Consider the following 16,604-nt stretch of genomic DNA (forward strand, 5'->3'; position numbering starts at 1 on the left):
TGGGGGGGAATTCGGCACTTCTCGCCATGACTACCAGGGAAAGGGTCAAAACGGCCATTTATGCCAATCTTTTGCTGGAGAACCCCCAGTGGAAATGCAGGTGGTTAGGGGTGGGGGGAAGGATTGTGTTTTTTTTAAACAATACCCAAGGACTTCAGGTTAATGGCTGCCCTTGTTGTAGTGATTGAAGCTGCGAGCTATCATCCACCACTTTAGAACAGCTGCATTCATGCTGCCAACCACAAGAGGGCAGTACAGCATTTCCTGCTGAACCACCAAGTTCAGTAAATATTTAATAATATAATCAATCCTACATTTAAAAAATGGCGCACTTAAAGAAAATAAATCCCCAAATGTCCTATGACTCTAATTTCTTCAAGACAGAAGTGACGGAGACCATTAAATAAAACAGATGTACCTTTGTGAATTACAAAGCACAGAGGTTTCAGACATAATCAGCTGTTAAAGTCATATCCTCAGGGAATCTAACGCATTCAATTCCAGCATCCGTCACTTCTGCAGCAGCCATTGCATTTTTAAATTCAATAATTTATTTTGTATATTTCTGTAAAGTACTACAAAAACTTGTGCAATGCATGCAAATTGAAGAAAATTCAACCTAAACAGCATGCACAAACTTAATACAAAAGCAAAATATGGCTGGAATCTGGAATAAAAACAGAAAATGCTGGACATCTCAGCAGCTTCTATGAAGGTCAGGCAGCATCTGTGGATCCACAGAACCTTCCGTGATTTCCAGCATTTTCTGCACAAGCTTTATGTTTTGAATTACATTAAACTGAACACGTAACCACAAGCTAATGAAATGGGAAAACTTACGAATCTTGCAAGAAATTAAGATTTGGCAACGTCACAAAAAATCTTGCTTTCACAGCTTCCAGTGTTAAATAGATAAGCATTTACCAAACGTGCCACCTATATTCATTAAAAACATACAGCACAAATTTGGGATCGTGCGAAGGTAGAGTTGGTAGATCAACGATGATCTTATTGAATGGCAGAGCAGGCCCGATGGGCCGAATGGCCTACTCCTGCTCCTATTTCTTATGTTCTTTATCTGGTCAGGCAAAAAATGTATGTGATGAACTGTGGGAGGTAAGCAAGCTATTGAAGTGGGAAACCTGGCCTGTTTACTTGCAGAACTAGCACATAGGCAAATAAGATGCGATTCCTTAGCTTCCATAAAGTGAAGATATAATTTAGGATTGTGAAGGTTCTACATGGAATGAGTTTTGGCAACCTCAACCCAGTTCCCAATGGCTATGGGACAGGCCGCAAAATTGCCCACAAATGACATTAAATTGGCAGCCTCCCTGAGAGAGGCAGGGGGTGATGTGCTGACGTAGGAAATGGAGAATGTTGCACTCCTGCAATGATAGTTGCTCTTCTGAGATTGCGATTAACGCTCATTGTTTGGGGTAAAGTGAAAGGAATTTTACTCGACCTCCGCCCCATGGTATACCTCACCAGGGAACACTTCATGTCAGCACTGGGTGCCTGAAATGAGAAAGCGATATATGTCTCAATGCTGACGCCCCTCACCTTGATAAGTACAAAGAAAATCACCGTTTCTTTTGTATTGGTGACTAGTCATAATTACTGTACATTTTAATGATCAAATAAGGAACTTCTTCAACAGATTTCTTACCATCTGTATGTTATAAGTGGAGTGAAGATTAATCAGCCCAATAACAAATTCCAGAAGTTTCAATTATCATATAATGAAGATTAAATATTTATAATAAATATAAGTTGACTAATTTTAAACTGTTTTGCAGTCAGTACGACATTTGTTGTATTTATTGAGTTTGCTTACCATTAATAGGCCCATCTTTCAGTTTTAGAATGGCAAAATAAATTTACAAACCAATTCATAAATATGCACTGTGGTACTTTAATGACAGATTTATATAACAGGCGAAGCCCTATTAAAGCCTCTGAGATCTCCCCTAGTCTGTGTGCTTTGCAATTGAGACAGAGATAGGATGAGTCATTTTTTGAGCTGTGTTTGTGCAACAGGATAAGTCAGGCAACGCTGTCGACAGGGAATCGTCTTTAATATTTTAGGTGTATGTTCAGCTTTGGGCGTTTTTCTTTTCTAAAGTTGAAATATGGCAGTAATTGAACAAAAAATGTCTAGCTTCTGCCAAATAAGGTTTTTTCCCTACTCATTCTCCCCTCCCACACGGAAGGCAGTCACTCTTTGCTTGGAGTGCAGTTCCAAATGTGCCAGCCATGCTCCAGAGGTCTCTCCCAACTGTCTATTCTTCCCATGGGGGCCTGGACAGTGAGTGCTGGCAAGCTGTTCTAACGTGCAGCACCACAGCCAGGCCCGACACTGCTCTCTGCCAACATCTGCACATTTCTCAGCAGAAGTTTATGCATAGTTTTCAGGAGAAGGAACCTTGGCTAAGGTTACTCTGCACCCTCCTCCCAAATTTGCCATGGAGCATTGAAGCTAACTGTACCACCCCATCTATCACCCTGGCTGAGATCACCGAACTCAAGGCAGACTATGAATCAAACCTGAGCCCTTGCGATCTGGGTCTGTCTCTGTAATGTCTTTACCTAATAATTTTTAAAAACTATTTTAAGGATATCGCCAACCAAAGCCACAATACATGCATAATTTAACGCACTGAAAATGCAGATTGCTGGTACGTTGCTGGAGGAGTAAGCAACATGGGGTCAGTTGCATTATTGTGGTGCCTTGAAATGATCATTAGTCACAAGACATTCAAGTAGTGAATCATTTCACACAGGGACCATTCATGGTGACAATTGAGTCTCCACAGTGGGCGATTTGAATTAATCAAGCCTGCTGCAGCCCCTCTGTTTAACCCTTTACATTCTAGTCTCTGAAATTCACTTAAAACTACTACACAACAGCAGTGCGATTATTTCTAATAATAAAGAGCAACTGATAAGCATTTTAAGAGTGTCAGCCGTGGCTTAGTTGGCAGCACTCTCGCCTCTGAGTCAGAAGGTTGTGGGTTCAAGTCCCACTCCAGGAACTTGAGCACATAAATCAAGGCTGACACTCCAGTGCAGTGCTGAGGGAGTGCCGCACTGTCGGAGGTGCCGTCTTTCGGATGAGACGTTAAACCGAGGCCCCATCTGCCCTCTCAGGTGGAAGTAAAAGATTCCATGGCACTATTTGTGGGAGCTTGCTCTGCGCAAATTGGCTGCTGCGTTTCCCACATTACAACAGTGACTGCACTCCTAAAGTACTTCATTGGCTGTAAAGCGCTTTCAGACGTCCGGTGGTCGTGACAGGCGCTATAACAAGTCTTATTTATTTATTTTATCACCTGTATACTGATGCTTGGACCTCGCTGCTGATGGAACAAGCTGATAAGAAACTGCTACTAAAAGTACAACAGCAAAATTTACACTTAAACCTCTTTACCCAGAGAGTGGTTAGAATGTGGAGCTCGCTAACAAATGGAGAAGTTGAGGTGAATAGCATAGCTGCACTGAAGGTTATACTGATAGGATTAGCTGAAGAAGGGTGGGAGGAGGCGCGTGGAGCATAAACGCCAGCATAGTCCAGTTGGGCCGAATGGCCTGTTTCTGTGCTGTCTTCTTCTTAGGCAGTCCCTCGTATCGAGGATGACTTGCTTCCACACCAAAAAGGGAGGAGTTCACAGGTGTTTCAATGAAGGACCTAATATTCCAGATCCCAAACTGCATATTGAAGGGTAGAAGATGCCTGTGCGTGGATTTTTTTTAACGTGTGGTGGCCGTTGCACACCAGCCACCACACGGGCTTGACAGAGCTAGGTCTTGGTCCAGTGGCAAGGATTAACCAAGACGACTGGAGACCAGCTCTGCTGCACGGACCCAGTGCACACATTCTACGTAAAACACAGAAGGTGGCGCTTGTTTGTTATAGTCCGTGCATTCCATTTTTGAAGGTTAAGACGCTGGCATCCGATTGTGAGCTCTGTGTTTCAGCTCTATCCTCTAGAAGGCAACAGCAAGCACTCCTTAGCGGTACAGAGCAAGACTCAGACACAGGAAACCCAGCCCACTCTCACAAAGCCCAAAGTAGTTGGCTTGTTATCAGTGTAAATGGAGTTCAAGGAGCACTGTGCGTGCCTGTCCTCTTAATTGGGAATGGTGTGTAGCAGAGAAGGGAACTTGTATCAAAAAGTACACAATGTTCTAAATATTCAAACGGCAAAATTCAATAACCAATTTACAAGGTGGCAGCTGACTCAGTTTTATATCAAATTCGCAAATTTTCTTGATTAAGATATGCCGCATAATCAGTGCTAATTGGTGACTGACTCCAGCATTCCGAAAAAGATACCCACTGCTGGCATTAATTTCACATTTGCTTCAAATAAAAGTGATTAAGATCGGGGTTGCATAAAAAGTCTGCATTCCAACCCCACTTCAGCTTGCTGTTATTAATCAGTGCTGCCAAAATGTAAAGGAGTGACTGCATACATTCCATAAGGTGCACATTCCCAGGACAGGACTGTTCAAAGATTCTTCTATTCACAGGGTTGTTTGTGATCATCCCTTTGACAGGACTGCCTGTGTTTCTTACATTAACAGGACTGTGTTTCTTACATCAACAGGACTGTGTGTTTCTCTTACATTAACAGGACCGTGTGTGTATTTCTTACATTAACAGGACTGCCTGTATTTCTTACATTAACAGGACTGTGTGTGTTTCTTACATTAACTGGACTGCCTGTATTTCTTACATTAACAGGACTGCCTGTATTTCTTACATTAACAGGACTGCCTGTATTTCTTACATTAACAGGACCAGTAATCCCGAGGCATGGACTAAGAATCCGGAGACGTGAGTTAAAATCCCACCACGGCAGCTGTGGAATTTAAATTCAATTAATAAAATAAATCTGAAATAAAAAGCTAGAGTCAGTCATTGTCGCAGTGCAAAATGGTTCGGCCTCAACTGTTATCAAATTCTGGGCACCACACTTTAGGAAGGATGTGAATGTCTTAGAGAAGGCGCAGAAAAGATTTACTCTAACTCTACCCCCTCCTTCACTATGTCTATGGCATCATTCTCTTCCTTGGTGAAGACAGATGCAACGTAAGAAAGAAAGACTTGCATTTTTAATGCGCCTTTCATGACCAGCGGACATCTCAAAGCGCTTTAAGCCAATGAAGTACTTTTGAAGTGTAGTCACTATTGTAATGTAGGAAACGCGGCAGCCAACTTGCCCAAAGCAAACTCCTACAAACAGCAATGTGATAATGACCAGATAACCTGTTTTTGTTATGTTGACTGAGGGAAAAATATTGGCGAGGACATCGGGGATAACTCCCCTGCTCTTCTTCGAAATAGTGCAGTGGGGTCTTTTACATCCACCTGAAAGAGCTATACCCTCTGCCTCCATGGATAGGTCCCCTTTTTGGTCCCTAATCGGCCCCACCCCTCCTCTTACTACCCTTTTACTATTGATATTCAACGGCGTTACTATCGCCGAATCCCCCACTATCAACATCCTTGGGATCACCTGTCATGTATGTATGCTTGGGGTTACTAGCCATTAGGTGGTGCCCTGTCGGAGGTCATTGGGCTGTACGCACGTGTGTGCGGTCCAGGTATAAAAGGCAAGCCATCATGTAATGTAATCACTTTGGGCCCTAATAAAGCAGAGCCAGGTTTGTACCTGTGTTAGTTTACAGTATTCAGTCTATCGAGTTATTACATACGTAACATCACCATTGACCAGAAACTTTTGCGACAAGGTAACTTAAGAACCTTTGCAGGCAAAAATGAGCACAATTGGAATTCTGGAGAGATTCATGGAGGGAGAGGACTGGGCAGATTTTGTAGCTCGCCTGGACCAGTACGTCGTGCTCAACAAAATGGAGGAACCCACTGACGCGGTTTGCGGTCCGAAAATCTATGGACTCAAAGAATTTTTTCTCGCTTGCAAGTCCAACAGACAAGGACGATGAGGAATTGTGTGCTCTGGTACGTGACCACCTCAAACCAGAAGAAGGCATCGTCATCTCACAACATCGATTCTACAAGCACATTCGTTCTGAGGGCCAGGATGTGTCGGAATTTGTTGCCGACCTAAGACGTCTAGCTGGACCGTGTAAGTTCGAAAACGCGTTGGGAGACATGCTGCGGGACTTCTTTGTAATCGGCATCAACCACGAGGTGATCCTGCGTAAGCTACTGGTGGCGGAGATGCTGGATTTGAACAAGGACATCACGATTGCCCAGACATGCATGACGATGGACAAAAACTTAAAGCAGATATCATCGAAAAATGGGAACTCGGCAAGTACTGTAAACAAGATTGCATTGTCGTTTAGCAGAGCTGCATATGGCAGGGCCTACTCGACTGCATATGCGAAGCCTGTGGCTGCCCAAAGTCTGCCAACGGGAATTAATCTGATTTCACCGTGTTGACATTGTGGGGGCAATCATCGGCCTCATCAGTGTCTGTTTAAACAGTACATTTGTAAAGGCTGTTCGAGACTGGGGCATCTCCAGCGCATGTGTCCGCAACTGAGCAAGCGTGCTGCGACACACCGTGTGGAGGATGATGGCCGGTATAGCGCGGATCCGGATATGCAATCCAAGATACCAGAGGAGGAAATGTATGGACTGTATTTGTTTCTAACAAAGAGCCAACCGATAATGATTAATGTGAAACTTAACAGTGTGCCGGTACCGATGGAATTGGACACGGGTATGAGTCAATCAATAATGAGCCAGAGGACATTCGACAAGCTGTGGGATATTAAGGCTGTGAGGCCTAAGCTGAGTCCAGTCAATGCCAAGTTGCGTATGTACACTAAAGAACTCATAACGGTGATTGACAGTGCAGTAGTCAAGGTGTCGTATGATGGCGCAGGTCATGATTTGCTGTTATGGATTGTTCCAGGCAATGGTCCAACGCTGTTCGGCAGGAATTGGCTAGAAAAAATCAAATGGAATTGGAACGCTATCAAAACGTTGTCGTCGGAGGATGATACTTCATGTGCTCAAGCGCTGAGCAAGTTCCCCTCGCTGTTTGAACCAGGCATCGGCAATTTCACTGGTGCCAAGGTGCAGATCCAAGTGGACTCGGCTGCAAGACCCGTCCATCATAAAGCTCGGGCGGTTCTGTACATAATGAGGGAGAAGGTCGGAATCGAACTGGACAGACGCCAGCGTGAAGGGGTCATTTCACCGGTCGAATTTAACGAATGGGCCAGCCCCATTGTTCCTGTGTTGAAGAGTGATGGCACTGTCAGGATTTGTGGAAACTAGAAGATTACGATCAACCGAGTTTCGAAACAGGATCAATACCCGTTACTGAAGGCTGATGACCTGTTTGCAATGCTCGCCGGGGGGGAAGTCGTTCACTAAACTGGATCTGACGTCGGCCTACGGCCTGCTGGTCGAGACGTCGAAGAAACTTACATGCATCATCACTCATAAAGGACTGTTTATCCACAAGAGGTGTCCTTTCGGAATTCGCTCAGCTGCAGCCATATTTCAGAGGAACATGGAGAGTCTACTGAAGTCCGTCCCTAGAATCCGTCGTGTACCAGGACACTGCCGAACATCTGAACAACCTGGAAGAGGTTCTACATCGTCTGGACTAAGTGGGACTCAGTCTGAAATGTTCGAAGTGTGTCTTCATGGCACCGGAATTCGAATTCCCGGGGAGAAAAATTGCTGCTGACGTCATCAGGCCCACGGGCTCGAAAACCAAGGCCATCAAAAATGCACCCAAGCCTCAGAATGTGATGGAGCTGCGTTCGTTCCTTAGTCTACCAAACCGTACAATCGTCGCAAAGGCGAACTATCCATTCAGTCAGATTGTTTACTGTGGGGTAATTGTGTTGTTATGCCGAAGAAAGGCAGAGAGAAATTTGTACATGATCGACATAGCACTCATCCCGGTATTGTGATGATGAAAACCATTGCCAGGTCTCATGTATTTGCCTGGAATTGACTCTGATCTGGAATCATGTGTGCATCAGCACAACACTTGCATGCAGCTAAGTAAAGCACCAGCGGAATCGCCGCTGAGTCTGTGGTCGTGACCATCTAAACCATGGTCCAGGATCCACGTCGACTTTGTAGGTCCCTTCCTGGGAAAGATGTTTTTAGTTGTGGTGGATGCATGTTCCAAGTGGATAGAGTGTATCATCATGTCATCCAGTACATCCACAGCTACTATAGAGAGCCTTCGTGTCATGTTTGCCACTCATGGTCTGCCCGACATGGTTGCAAGCGACAACGGACCTTGCTTCACTAGTCTGGAGTTTCAAGAGTTCACGTAACTCAATGGTATCAAACATGTGAGGTCAGCACCATTCAAACCCACATCTAATGGTCAAGCAGAGCATGCTGTCCAAACCATCAAGCAGAGTATGAAACGTGTAACTCAGGGTTCACTGCAGACTCGCTTGTCATGCATATTGCTTAGTTACAGGACAAGACCCCACACGCTTATCGGGGTCCCCCCTACTGAACTATTAATGAAGAGAGGTCTCAAGACCAAGCTCTCTCTTGTCCACCCTGACTTGAACGATCATTTTGAATACAGGCATCAAAGTCAGTAGTAGTATCATGATCGTGCTGCTGTGTCACGTGACATTTCTGTTAACGATCCTGTGTATGTACTAAATTATGGTCAAGGTCCCAAGTGGATCGTCAGTACTGTTACGGCCAAGGAGGGTAACAGAGTGTTTATCGTCAAGCTCAAGAATGGGCAAACATGCAGGAAACATGTTGATCAGATAAAGCTGCGGCACACGGATGAACCGGAACAGTCTGAGGAAGACACAATCAGTGACCAACCAACCTACCCTCAGTCATCAGAGGACTCCGCTGTCATCAATGAATCTGGACTTTCAATCCCTGACATGATCATTGCCACTCCCATCAGATCGGCTACCCAGCCCCCAGTCATAACAGACTCAGAACGCTTGCCCAAGGCTGGAGTTGAACTGAGACGATCAATTCAGGAGCAGAAAGCCCCGGACCGTCTCAATTTGTAAAAAGATTGTTACTAATATCTTAAAGGGGGATATTGTCATGTTTGTATGCTTGGGGTTACTAGCCACCAGATGGTGCCACTGTCGGAGGTCATTGGGCTGTACGCACGTGTGTGGCCCAGGTATAACAGTCAAGCCATCATATAATGTAATCACTTTGGGCCCTAATAAAGCAGAGTCAAGTTTGTACCTGTGTTAGTTTACAGTATTCTGTCAATCGAGTTAGTGCAGATGTAACATCACCATTGACCAGAAACTTAACTGGACCAGCCACATAAAAACGGTGGCAACAAGAGCAGGTCAGAGGCTGGGTATTCTGTGGTGGGTATCTCAGCTCCTGACTCCCCAAAACCTTTCCACCGTCTACAAGGCAAAGTCAGGAGTGTGATGGAATACTCTCCACTTGCCTGGATGAGTGCAGCTCCAACAACACTCAAGAAGCTCAACACCATCCAGGATAAAGCAGCCCACTTGATTGGCACCCCATCCACCATCTTCAACATTCACTCCCTCCACCACCGGTGCACTGTGACTACAGTGTGTGTACCATCTACAGGATACACTGCAGCAACTCGCCAAGGCTTCTTCGGCAGCACTTCCCAAACTTGCGACCTTTATCCCCTAGAAGGGACAAGGGCAGCAGGCGCATGGGAACATCATCAACTGCAAGTTCCCCTCCAAGTCACACATCATCCTGACTTGGAAATATATCGGTCATTCCTTCATCGTTGCTGGGTCAAAATCCTTGAACTCCCACCCAGCCCCCCCCCTGGCCCCCAACAGCACTGTGGGAGTACCTTCACCACATGGACTGCAGCAGTTCACCATCACTTTCCCAAGAGTGATTAGAGAAGAGCAATAAATGCTGGCCGTGCCAGCTACGCCCACATCCTGGAACAAATAAAAAAACAGGACTGCCTGCATTTGTAACATTAACAGGACAGCCAGTGTTCCTTCCTTCCTTGGAGGCAGGAGTTGCAATGTGGGCATTCCCTAAGAACTCCTGCCAATGTCACTCTCGATTGTCTATTTGGAGGTGCGATTCCAACAGAGCAAATCACGCCAATCCCTCAGACCTCCAATTTTTTTCCCATTCCTGGAGGTGCAGTGTTTCACGATGATATGTTGCCTCGTTTCCCAGCACAGCCGAGAGCTGATTAAACACAATCAATCGAGGGAAACAAATTTGGCCAATGCACTCCCCTGGGTCTCAGCCTTCTGACCTTTTGATTCAGGACTTATTGTTCACATGTTGAGCCATCAAAGTGACCTTTCCTGAAAACATAAATTCAGGAAACGTGTGCCACTAAGTCATTCATGTTCACTTTGAACCTGGGATTGGGGATTTAACCTTATCAGTAATATAAATCTAGGTGTGAATTTCCCATGTTTGCGAGGTGTTGTACTTCAAATTATTTCACTGTGTAATCTTAGACGCAGGAGCAGATTTAAGAGGAGGTACGCATTCATGGCAGCAGCCTGGTGCTGCAACAGTATGAAGCACTGTAGAATGGGAACATGCCCAGAGAGCTCAGCCTGCTGTGTCCCCTGCCTCAGCCATGCCAATGTGGGGAGGTGGCAAGCAGGATAGGCACTTACAGAATGATAAAATTCAGCCCAATGTGTCTGCGCCAGCTGAAATAAAGCTACCCAGGCTAATCCCACTTTCCAGCTCTTGGTCCGCAGCCCTGTAGGTTGCGTCACTTCAAGGGCACATTCAAATACAGGTTGAACCTCCAATCCGGCACTCTTTGGTCCGGCAACGTCCCTGGTCCGGCATCCTTCCCGGCGGGGTGGGGGGGGGGGGGGGCAGGGTCGCGACCTGCACTGTGTCCTGTGTTCATCAAGTTGAATAATTTTTAAAGAGTATGGCGAGTAAGAAAAATAATGGTCATGATTTATTCACCGTTCTCCCCTGCCTACCCCTTCCCTGCCCATCTAAATCACCCCCACCCCACACACATGCCTGCTTCCCCCCCTCCCTCTCCCTGCCCTGGGGGTGCTGAGGCCCACACTCACTCGCTGCACAATTCCCTTCAGTCTAGCATCGGTGGCTCGGTCTGTGTGTGAAAGCGGCGGGAGTTGCTGCAGCCTCAAATGTGGGATGGCCAGTGATCCAGAGAATCAGTGCCAGCCGACCCCCTTGCTCACTGTCTCCCCCACCCCCCCCCCCCCCCACCCCCACACCCACAGCCTCCAAGAGAGAGGAGAGAGAGACAGCCCGACACACTCACAGACAACTGCAGCCGTCGAACCGCTCTGTCTCTGTGTCTCTGTACTGGAAGCCTGTGGGCACGGCTCCCTCAGCACCCGGCGCACCGACACTGGAACCCGCAGCTTCTCCTGATCCCTTCCTTGGTCTCTGCTCCGAATACAAGAGCCCTTTTGTAATTAAAATGCAGAATGTGATTCGAAGGTCGGTGCAGTTTCTTCACTTTTCCCCCAGACCCGGCGTCTTCCTCGCTACAGTGGGATTTTCAAATCTGGGGTCGGCGTAACCTCCCGTGGTCCGGCAGATTCTCTAATCCGGCTCAGGCCAGGTCCCGAGAGTGCCGGATTAGAGAGGCTCAACTCTACTTTTTAAAATGCGATGCAGGCTCCTGCCTCCCTCACCCTTTCAGACAGTGAGTTCCAGACCTCCACTGCCCTCTGGGTGAAAAAAATTCTCCTCCGCCCCCCTCTAATCCTTCTACCAATTACTTTAAATCCATGAGAGGGAAATCATAGGGAGCATCACCCTGAGCTGCGCTCTCAAACCTTCCAATGGCTGGCTTCTCTGTAGCATTAGTAGCACCTTAGAACAAAGTGAAGAGATCTGGAATTCTCCCCGCCCGCCTGCTCCTCCGTAAGAAGCCATGGATGCTGGGTCCGGAAGGAAGTGTTTAGTCCCGGTGCTAGGCTCACCAGCTGGTGTGTTCCAGTCTGTCAATGTTGTACGCCCGTAACAGTCTGGAGGGGCTGAATAGCCTACTCCTGTTCCTATACCTCCATAAACCAGAGGGAGAGAAATTGCCTTTCAGAAAAAGATCTAACCCCTTCTCTGCCGCGCACCCAACCCCTTACCGCCAGGCGGCGACCTATTTTCCACCCCACGCGGGAAATTACCCTGTGGGAGTGCGGCAGCCGTTGGATGGTGCCCCCGAACAGCTCTGCAAGGCGGGAAGCTGCCAGTGGCTGGGCGGTGCGGCTGCTCTTCAAGGGGAGGGTGTACCGCCGGGCCGCCAACCAACAGCCTGGCACCCCCTCTTGGGCCGCGGCCCGGCTGAACCCCTCCCTTGTGGTCCAGTGGACTCCATGGAGACCTCACTTAAGTGAAGGGGAGGGACGTTGCAACGCGCCAGCGTGACATGCCACGTCTGTGTCGTGTTGGTGCCATCACCACCCCGCTCCCAACCCGATACCGCCTCTAACAGCGCTGGGAAGCGTTGTCAGAATTAAAGAGATTAATTTTCCAGCTCTTCCCTCCGACTTCCTGGCGGGCGGTAAATGTCCGGCTAATTCAAAGTACCTTCCCCAATTTCTCGCTGAGCGCAATTTCAGCCCAGGAGTCTTTGCAGGGAGAAAAGAGTGTATTTTCATTACATTGTAAAAAGACAAATCCCCCCCAAAAAACATTTCTCAATAACTAGGCTTAATACCATAATCGAGACTTTTCAGTTCGTGCAGGAGAATCGCAAGAGGGCTAATTGTTAAACTAGTCAGATGTTCGAGCTCATCATTACTGCAGCATTATCATTTATCAAAAGGAACAGAGTATTGACTGTGTAAATTCATTAGGATGTGATTAACTCATTTATCATTGATTCAATTCATCGTATAAGGCAATTAAGCTGCAAATACTAATTAATCAAAGGCAAATATTCAAAGTATTATTTGATTGAACAGTTGTTAATTTGTTCTGTGAGAGAATGGGAATGGTTATTAAATGTGGGCAACTCACGCCTGCTGCTGCTACTTATTGCTTGATGTATTTGTGTAAATTTCAGTATTATTTGGCACACATCTGGATATTAGAGGCCTACATATCAATATGTGTGTACATATGCATAGACTCAATTCTGAAAATCTACGGTCAGTTACTTTGTTTATGGGGAAATAGTAAATGTACCTTTCAGGAACGTTACCTTTGATGTCAAAACATTTCCATTATCCAGTTCTTAATAAGTACACCATGTTAAAAGATGTACAATTCATTGTACTCATCATAGGCAGTCCCTCGGAATCGAGGAAGAGTTGCTTCCACTCTAAAAGTGAGTTCTCAGGTGACTGTACAGTCCAATACGGGAATTACAGTCTGTCACAGGCGGGGCAGACAGTGGTTGAAGGAACGGGTGGGTGGGGAGTCTGGTTTGCCGCACGTTCCTTCCGCTGTCTGCGCTTGTTTTTTGCATGCTCTCGGCAACGAGACTCGAGGTGCTCAGCATACTAAGGAGCAGTAGGCTGCACTCAGGTTCACAGTTCCCCACATGGTGGGGTCCCTATCCCAGCTGGACCAAAAGGAAGGCGATTTAGAGTGGGGAAGTTCTTCTCTTCATTCCAGGATGGTGAGAAATTCCGCTCCTCCCTTCGTATCCAGCGGCGCCACCCCAACCCATTTTCCTGGGTCTGTGCTTGTTAAGTATGCACAGTGTAGTCCGTCTGGGCAGGATTCCTGCCACCCATTCTTGCTTCTCCCATCCTCCCTCTCCAGTGTAAAGAACTTTGAGTTGTTTTCTTGTACTGAAGAGCCTACAGAAATGTAAGTTGTTATTGAATCATTCCTCAGCAAAATGGTCTCTTTCAAAGATTACCCCCAGGTAAACCAGTGGATAAGCATCTTGATGTAAGAGAGGGCTTTGCTCAAAAGATGTAGACAGTGGATTTGCTTCTCCACGCAATTCTCAATCTCACATGAGCTGCCAAGCAGAGATGACATGTTTTTGCAGCGAGAGAAAGAAGGGAATGAGGGCAGAAAGAGACTCAATGGACCATGAGTAGAAGTGGCCTCGAAGTAGATTTCTTCCCCTCTCAGTCAGCAAATGTTACAATTTGCAGGCATCTTTGGAAGGCGAGATAAACTTAAAAAATAATAGGTTTGTTCCAATTTAGAGGTGCCAAGTGACAGTACTGTGTCACATTTGGATATTTAGTGGCATACTTAGTCCACCGGGGAACCGTAACACAAACACATTGCGGTGACACAAACCACCACAACCGGGTTAGCTTGAGGCTACATTTCACTGACTGTTTTCTTTGTTACTGACTTCAGTGAGTAAACCAAGGGTGCACGTGACACTTACCTTCCCGCAAATGTCTGAAAGAATTCCAAAAACTAAATGCAAAAACAAAACAGAAGTAGATGTTTCTTTGCCCTCCAAGACCAGTTGTCCGCTGCCAAGATGTTCGAGTTGATGGTAATTGTACGGCAGGCTTTACATCTTTTACTCTTCAAATTTGGCACTTACTTTCTTATGTTTATAACTCAAACCTCTTCTACGGAGTTTAATGAATCACTTTGCTTTTTACCCAGTTGTTTTAATTTTTTTATCACCCATCTCTGAAACACTCCCAGCTCTAAGTAATTCGTTGAGCTCAATATTTTCCAGCTTCACCTGAATAATACATGAAATGCGGTGATGTACGTGGCCTGGTGGGACTGGTTTTCTGTGTAGTTGTGATGTCAGTGAGGTTCCTCGCAGTGCTCCCTTAACCCAGTCAGTACCAAACTGGAAACTGCACTGCAGTAACGGGATCCATGTGGATTTGGCTTCGGTTTAACGTAGGACAGTTACTGGCCCATCTCCCACAACCTGACCAGGCTATTGTGAGCTTACCAGTCTCAGAGGTCCTGGGCGTAATGGGTTGAAACCCCTGTGATGAGTGAGGCCCAGTTAATGATTGTGGTGGAGACAGTGAGGCATGGAGTGAATCATTTTGTCAAAATAAACCCAATTTATTTGCATGTCAGCCGTGGCTCAGTGGGCAGCACACTCGCCTCTGAGTCAGAAGGTTGTGGGTTCAAGTGCCACTCCAAGACCTTAAGCACATAAATCTTGGCTGACGCTCCAGCACAGTGCTGAGAGAGTGCTGCACTGTCGGAGGTGCCGTCTTTCGGATGAGATGTTAAACTGAGGTCCCGTCTGCCCTCTCAGGTGGATGTAAAAGATCCCATAGCACGATTTCGAAGAAGAAGAGTGGAGTTATCCCCGGTGTCCTGGCCAATATTTATCCCTCAATCAACATCACTAAAAACATCTTATCTGGCCATTATCACATTGCTGCTTGAGGGAGCTTGCTGTGCGCAAGTTGGCTGCCGCATTTCCCACATTACATAAGAATATAAGAAATAGGAACAGGAGTAGGCCATATGGCCCCTCGAGCCTGTTCCGCCATTCAATAAGATCATGGCTGATCTGATCGTGGACTCAGCTCCACTTCCCCGCCCGCTCCCCATAACCCCTTATCCCCTTATCCCCTTATCGTTTAAGAAACTGTCTATTTCTGTCTTAAATTTATTCAATGTCCCAGCTTCCACAGCTCTCTGAGGCAGCGAATTCCACAGATTTACAACCCTCTGAGAAAAAATTTATCTTCATCTCTATTTTAAATGGGCGGCCCCTTATTCTAAGAACATGCCCTCTAGTTCTAGTCTCCCCCATCAGTGGAAACATCCTCTCTGCATCCACCTTGTCAAGCCCCCTCATAATCTTATACGTTTCGATAAGATCACTTCTTATTCTTTTGAATTCCAATGAGTAGAGGCCCAACCTACTCAACCTTTCCTCATAAGTCAACCCCCTCATCCCCAGAATCAACCTTGTGAACCTTCTCTGAACTACCCCCAAAGCAAATATATCCTTTGATAAATATGGAAACCAAAACTGCACGCAGTATTCCAGGTGTGGCCTCACCAATACCTTATATAACTGTAACAAGACTTTTCTGCTTTTATACTCCATCCACTTTGCAATAAAGGCCAAGATACCATTGGCCTTCATGATCACTTTCTGTACAACAGTGACTACACTTCAAAAGTACTTCATTGGCTGTAAAGCACTTTGAGACGTCCAGTGGTTGTGAAAGACACTATATAAATGCAACTCTTTCTTTCAAGAAGTCAGATCTTTAAGTGCCTGAATAGGTTATATTTACTATATCTAAATAAAAGTACTAGATCAGGCTTTGGTTGCCAGTGCTGTGGAACCATACCAGCACTCGATGTAATAATACATTGCAGTAGCCCAGGCAAAAAGCTAATCTAATCAGAAATTACACCATTTTGTTTAAACCCTTTGATTATAGTGTTACTATCCTTCACAAATACCACACTCCTGCTATCTCTATGAGTTTCACCGCATTGCTCACAATTCTGAGAATAGCATAATCTCTCTGCATCACAAATTGTAAGGCACCTTTTGATCTTTTTGTATTATCCGTACTTTTGGTCTGACATATACAAAAACATAAGTTTGCACATAAACTGGATTGCCATTCCTGTTTCTGACCTCCATTAAGTTGTATCATACTGTATGTGAGGCTACGAAGATACTGCTATCAATTGAAATGCCAATAGCTATCTTACCAACGGGTTAAAATTACATTTGGCT

The 16,604-nt window shown here is 45.9% G+C and overlaps 1 protein-coding gene across 7 annotated transcripts in view; it reads left to right on the top strand.

Moving 5' to 3' along the window:
- LOC139227162 (endonuclease V-like) overlaps positions 1–16,604 on the top strand; it is a 167,688-nt gene that overhangs the window by 68,233 nt on the left and 82,851 nt on the right. The window contains exon 8 of one of the 7 annotated variants that reach the window (XM_070858228.1): positions 4,802–4,864. The exons of the other annotated variants lie outside the window; for them this stretch is intronic. Within the exon in view, the coding sequence (XP_070714329.1) occupies positions 4,802–4,810 (9 nt within the window). The 3' untranslated portion in view covers positions 4,811–4,864. Of the gene's footprint in view, positions 1–4,801; positions 4,865–16,604 lie in introns of those variants that run through there. 7 annotated transcript variants of the gene reach the window in all.

The sequence above is a fragment of the Pristiophorus japonicus genome, chromosome 16, assembly GCF_044704955.1.
Source record: "Pristiophorus japonicus isolate sPriJap1 chromosome 16, sPriJap1.hap1, whole genome shotgun sequence".
Taxonomy (NCBI): Eukaryota; Metazoa; Chordata; class Chondrichthyes; family Pristiophoridae; genus Pristiophorus; species Pristiophorus japonicus.